This window comes from Papilio polytes, unplaced genomic scaffold (assembly GCF_000836215.1).
Source record: "Papilio polytes unplaced genomic scaffold, Ppol_1.0 DF824208.1, whole genome shotgun sequence".
NCBI classification, from domain to species: Eukaryota; Metazoa; Arthropoda; class Insecta; order Lepidoptera; family Papilionidae; genus Papilio; species Papilio polytes.
In genome coordinates this window covers 30,160-37,093 of record NW_013524996.1, presented here as the reverse complement: position 1 = coordinate 37,093, position 6,934 = coordinate 30,160, and the positions used below count along the sequence as shown (strand labels likewise).

General features: G+C 32.2%; 1 protein-coding gene across 1 annotated transcript in view; it reads left to right on the top strand.

Annotated features, from left to right (window-relative positions):
- LOC106110646 (protein MLP1-like) overlaps window positions 1-6,934 on the top strand; it is a 16,395-nt gene that overhangs the window by 8,005 nt on the left and 1,456 nt on the right. Inside the window, exons 9-13 of the mRNA XM_013292535.1 lie at window positions 10-722; window positions 3,651-3,863; window positions 4,594-4,736; window positions 5,049-5,190; window positions 5,878-6,069. Coding sequence (XP_013147989.1) covers window positions 10-722; window positions 3,651-3,863; window positions 4,594-4,736; window positions 5,049-5,190; window positions 5,878-6,069 — 1,403 coding nt within the window. The remainder of the gene's footprint in view (window positions 1-9; window positions 723-3,650; window positions 3,864-4,593; window positions 4,737-5,048; window positions 5,191-5,877; window positions 6,070-6,934) is intronic.

The following is a 6,934-nucleotide window of genomic DNA, read 5'->3' as shown; positions in this document are numbered from 1 at the left end:
AAAAAAAAACTGATACGAATTCAATTACAGATTATAAACAATTTAAAGATGTTAAAGAGACAAATAATAAATCAATTGAAGATGCAACAATATATGAAAGCGTATTTGAAAAAACAATTCAAGACACTGAATCTAACACACAAAGATTAATTAACACAAATGTATTCGAAACAAAGACGGAAAGAATTAATTTCGAAAATATAAACAAAGAATCAAATGCATACACTAAAATATATACTAATAATTCAGATAAATCTATTAGAAATAAAACTATTAACATAGAAAACCATGCATTAGGCAATGAAGATGTTTTTAATTTTACGCCCAAAGAAATAGATTTAAATAACAAAGAAATGAATATTGTAAATAAAATTGAAAGTACAGATTCAAATAAAATACTAAACATAGTTAAGAAAGATTCAAATACAACTGAATTCATTAATGAAATATACAAAGATAATAAAGCAAAATCACTAGAACATATAAGACAAGATACAAGAAAATCTTACGAAAGACTACAAAGTGATAAAAGCGGAAGAGATTTTGACATGAGAAGGACAACTTCGGTAGCAGAATTAGAGATAGGAGGAGTAGTTAAAGGGAGAGTTTACGAAATGATTATGAGAATAAACTCTATGGAAATACTTTCACATAATAAAAAAGATATACAAAGAGAACAGCCAAGAAAAAGTTCCGTTTCAGAAAAGATTGCTTTATTTGAGGTTAGTAGAAATACGGTTATTTTAAAAACAATGCGACTGAATGCCTTTAAAAGACAGAAGAAAGTATGTATTGTAGAGGAAATGCTAGAGAAGAGAGTGAATTCTGATATTCAGACTGATAGAGATGTATGTAAGAGTACATAAACAATGTTAAAGACTAGCTTTTGTCCGCGACTCCGCCCGACTGGAATAAAAAAACAAAACTAAGTCTCTGTTTTTCCAGACTATATCGTCTATGTCTAATTTCATCAAGATCCGTTCGGTTTAGACTACAAACTGTAACAAACATCCATCTAAACTCTCTTATTTATAATATTAGTAAAATTTACTACGAGTAATATTTATTTTAGTAAGAACTACGTTTCTGAACGACATTAACGTTTTTAATTATTAATTAATTACCAAACACATTGGTCCACTAAACCCTTTTATTGGTTATTAACAGATATCTTAATTATTATGAAGATTTTTCATACTTAAATATTGTTTTGACATTTTTAAGTCAGTGTTAAACATCGCGCACATCTATTGGTATGTAGTTAAATGTAATATGCAATGACTTGTTTAGTTTTATAAAAAAACTATCAACAGTCTCCATATATCCAGATTCACAAAAATTATTGAAGTTAAGCGCCATCTATTGATGAAATTTCAAAACAATTTTTTTTATTAATTTTTTTCAGTAAGAAACTAACGTGTAAATGAAAAACGCATTTCTCCTTAAAAATATTTTAAGCTTTATGACAATATAAATAGATTTAATTTAATAACAAAATAATGAAATATATCAAAATAAAAGTCAACGCCATCTAGTGGTCAGTTATCTTTTAATTTACTTAACGAAATTACATTTAAAAAAGTTTACTAATTAAAAAGCACTGATATATTTACTTATTTTATCTTAATATTTAAATCCGTTACCTCAATTACTTTAGAGATCTTAAAACGGTATAATTTAATGTAAATTTTAACAAGTTTCATCTCAAATACGTGTTCATCAAGCGTTAAATTGTAAATGAGAACATTGGACCAATTTCTTTCTTTGCAGTTTAATTTAGTTTATGACTCGGACTCGCCGTACAATGTATTTAAAGTGTTTAATCATGGTGCTAGTAATAATTGTGAGTATTTATTTATACTTTTTGTGTATGAACAAGGGAGTGACAGATGATGGATGATAGAGTTATTTGGAGGACGAAAACCCAGTGCGCCACTACAGGAGTAGGATAAGGTAGGGGAGATGATAATACTTTTTGTGGATAGTGCTGTGTGACACAGGATAAAGGTAAGAATGCTATATTAAAAGATATATCACAAGGTGGAAAAAGAGCAAGCGGCCACCTGAATCCGCCAAAATGACGAAGCGACCGCTGCTCATAGACATCCGCAACAGCGAATGCGTTGCCTACCCTTAATCGACGGAGGATGAGACATACAAAAAGAGGATGTTTCCCCTTCTATGCGTCCACCAAATCATAATATCAAATCCACGTTCCCTTCCTATCCTTTTTTTATTAGTAAAAGAATGGAAAGGGAAAGGGACTAAGATTGTGCCACCGGCACCACACATATCAGCTTAAACGCGGAATTGCCACCACTTCACGCCATTCTTCTGTGTGGTTGTGGTATTTCACCGGGTGAGCCGACCCATTCGTGCGAAGATTTAAAGCGGGCTCTACCACTGCAAAAGAAGAAGTTTAAAAGTAGCACCAGTGGTTGAGATATTAAGAAGGAAATGGTTAGAGTATGGACATATACGAGATAGGGACATAAACCAGAAAGTGTTAAGATCGAATGTGGATGGCTATGAAGGTGGAAGACCGAAGAAAGTATTGAGTGAAAGATATGTTTAAGGGAGTGAATTCAGATATGACGGCTGATAGAGATGTATGGAGTACTGTGTCGACACTCTTAGGGACAAGGACGAGTTTTGTGTAAATTTAAATAGAATATAATAGTTTCTCTAAAATTACAACAACTACGTTAAAATGTACCATTTAGTACTTTTATTGTAAAATTAATGTTATAAAACTCGCTTAGTTGCTAGTTATAAGAAATATAAGTATTTTGTCGAATACTAGCTGTTCCCGTGCGGCTTCATCCGCATGAAATTGTGAAAATTTTATTTTATTGATTACATTTGTTAAATTCAATTGCAAATGTCAAAATGACAGACGTGACAGAGACAAAGCATGGCAATTTTGTTTCCTTGATGTTGGCAACAACTTATGGTCTCTTTCTTACATTAGGGTTTTTATCCAAAATAAACCCCCTAAGTTTAATCTCGTGAAAATATATAGCCTAAAACATGACGTAAGTGTAGGGCATTTTATTTAAAAAAAGAATTATTAAAAAATATGGTGTAATTACTGACATCTTAGGCAACAAAGAAGTGTGTGTTTACGCTTTATTATAAATGCGAAAGTTTAGATGGATGTTTGTTAGATTGTAGCCTAAACTGAACGGATCTCAATGAAAGTCATAGATGTAGAGGATAGTCTGGAACACATAGAATTGCTTTTGTTTGTTCAATTCCACACGGACGGAGTTGAAAAAGCTAGTGTTAGGAATAAAATTAGTACCGTGCTGTAGAATTGGCGCAACTCTAGATTATCGGCATAAACGTCACGTCCCTAGCTGACAGCTGTCAATGTCACTAGAAGTATGGATAGATTGGCGCGCATCCTGAGTCCTGACGAGAAGTGTTGCTCTGAGTTTAAAGCGACAGTATCAATTAAATAAGTCGTCTAATACTAGTAAAAAATAAATAAATATCGAACGTACTTTATCGATAACATCAAAAATATCTTGACAGCAGATTTGATTCTCTTTTGTTTTTTTCTTATATAATCTTATCTCAAAATATCTTAACAATTCGATTGATATAATATTTGTAAAAGTAACCTCAGTAACAAATAACAATTCCAGGGTAAACTACCTCCAATCAAAACGGAGAAGAGGAAAGAAATATACAGAATAAAGAACGATACAGAAGTGAGCGTGGAAATGACGGAAGAAGATTATGCTAAGAAGATAGAGGAATTGAAAAACGTAAAGAATAATTATGAAACTATATTACCTGAGTATTTGGAGTTGAGAGATAATTCGGAGATGCCAGTTATAGCTTTAGGAACTGCTTTGGTAAGTCAATTGTTTTAAAATAAATCTATACTAATACTAGCTTCCGCCCGCGACTCCGTCCGCGTGGTATTAATGAAAACAAAAGAAAGTACCCTACGTGTTCTTCCAGACTATCCTCTACATCTGTGCCAAATTTCATCCAGATCCGTTCAGCCATTTAGGCTACAAACTCTAACAAACATCCATCCATCCATCCATCTTAACTTTTCCATTTATAATAGTAGTAAGATTTCAATATGAACTCAAAAATTACTAGGACGATTTTTAAAATTCTTTCACCGTTGAAAAGTTACGTTATAGCTAAGTAAAGTATGTTTTATTTTTTAATTTCTCGTGGACGAAGTCCTGAGCAATAGCTAGTTTTAATAAAAATTACATATAAAACCAAAAATGTTAATAACAATAAAAGAAATACGTTTCTCACTATCATAATACAAATTTTAATGCAGAAACTTATCTGTGTTTTTAAGTATGTAACAAACAAGTCTTTTTTATAGGTTTCTATCATAAAAATACTCTTGTAATTCGTTTTACAACTACTCATATTTGAGAATATGTTGCAACTAGTTGTATTTAATTACAATAGATGGCGCTATTTAACAAATATATTTTCAAATTTCACGTTAAAAATTACATCACAATCTTTTCAAAATAATTTAATTATACTTCAGTTAAAATTATTTATTTCCTTGTAAAATTATAATTCAATGTGTTATTAAACGTTTTCTAGTTGGACAAACGACTAATCAAAGATGTGGTGGAAGCCGCTATAGAGATGGGATACCGTGCCATAGACACAGCCTATATCTACGGTAATGAAAAGGAAATAGGAGAAGCCATAAATAACAAGATAAACGATGGAACTGTTAAAAGGTACAACATAATTACGCAATAACATAATTTTTATTAAGTTTTCAAATTATTTCTTTTTGTCGGTAGATGGCGTTGTTTCCGAATAATCAATTTCAATTTAAATTTAAATTCTTTTGTCTAAGCTACTACTTTTCGCCGATAGATGGCGTTGTTTTAAAATATCATATTTCATGGACATTTTATTTTTTCTTCATTTGTTTCTTGTTGTATCGGAGATACTACGTATTTAGTTACTAATTTCTTAGTCCTGTTTTTGATATTTTTATCCTGTAAAGCTATTATGAAACTTATATAACCTATAAATTGTTTCAGGGAGGATCTTTACATAATGTCCAAACTATGGAGTACATACCATAGAAGAGACTTAGTAGAGAAAGCGTGCAAACAGTCACTAGACAATATGGGATTGACATATTTCGATTTATATTTAATACATAATCCAATGTCATTATTGGTAAGATTTTTATAAAGGCGGGAAAATGTGTAGGACTTATTGTTGCTCGCGACTTCGAAATAAAAAAATATAACCTATATTACTCACTGATAACCCTTTTAATGAGAATTTGTTAAATTGTCCCAGTAGTTTTTGAGTTATTTCAATACACACAAAAATACAAATCTTTCCTCTTTAGTGTATTCTGATGGCGTGAAATCCTAATAAATAAACTATATCGTATTGTATAAAAACTATAGATAATTCACACAGAAACGCCTGTATTACATTTTCTTACGTAATAACTCTCGCCGGCGACGCCGTCCGCGTAATTAAAAAAATAGGTAGCCCATGTGTTCCAGACTGTCCTTCAAATATTAGTATTTTTGTATATATTGAAATAACTCAAAAACTACTGGGCCGATTTCAAAAAAAAATTCACCATTAAAAAACTACGATATCAATGCATACACGGGCTACATTTTTGAAATCAACGCGGACGTCACGACGATATCTATACTAATATTATAAAGAGGAAAGATTTGTATTTTTGTATGTATTGAAATAACTCAAAAACTACTGGGGCAATTTTAAAAATTTTTTCACCATTAAAAAGGTAATTTATCTGTGAGTAACATAGGCTATATTTTTTAATATCACGTGGGCGAAGTTGCAAGCAACAGGTAGTATATTATAATTTTATTCCAGGAAGGTTCAGATCCGTTGCCAAAGATAGCAAATGTACTGCAATACTCAGAACATGACTACATGGACGCTTGGCGCGGGATTGAAGACTTGGTTCTCAAAGGTTTAGTGCGTAGAGGCGGCGTTAGTAATTTCAACTCGGAGCAGATACACCGAATTATGGAGAAAGGACGAATTAAACCTGTTGTTAATCAGGTAAATACTTTTCTGTTGGAAATCAGTAGCTAAAATTATCTAAAATAAGCCATATCCCACCACTGGCTGATAGAGGCTCAGATAGCTTAATGACGTCACTGTCAGATAAGGGAACAAAATCCGATACTTCCACCACATTTTACACGTTTGATTGTTATCAGAGAATTTACAATTTAGTGGGACAGGTCCTTAAGGTCCTAGTATAAAAACTAAGGGTTTATATATACTGCTGCAGACTGTTGCTTGCGATTTCGTCTGCATGAAATAATAAAATATAACTTATATTACTCACTGATAACGTAGCTTTCTAATAGTGAAAGTAGTTTTTAAATCGACCCAGTAGTTTTTGAGTTATTTTAATACATACAAAAATACAAATCATTCCTCTTTGTCTATTCTAATGTTATAAAGGGGATATATTTGTATTTTTGTATGTATTGAAGTAACTCAAAAACTACTGGGGCGATTTTAAAAATTCTTACATCGTTATATAATAATAAGTGTGTTTGCTTCATTTGTTTATGTTTCGCGTTTTATGTCGCTTAGATTCTTAAGAGAGGACACATCTTTGACAAAACAATCGCACAACTGTTGTGTTGTCGATTTTTTTGCCAACTGTTTAGTTGCACTAAAAATCGAGTAGCACCTCCATATAAGCTTACAGGGATCATCCACTTGCCTTTATCCCTTACAGAGTCTCGGCACAGTATGTGCTCCATACATCTTTAACAGTGGTAGTGCCCGCTTTAACAACTTAGCACTGCAGGGCTCGCCCCCAGTAATACCACGACCACACAGAAGACAGGCGTCAAATGGAAGCAATTCCATGTTTCGTCTGATGAGTGTGGTGCCGGAGGCCTAATTT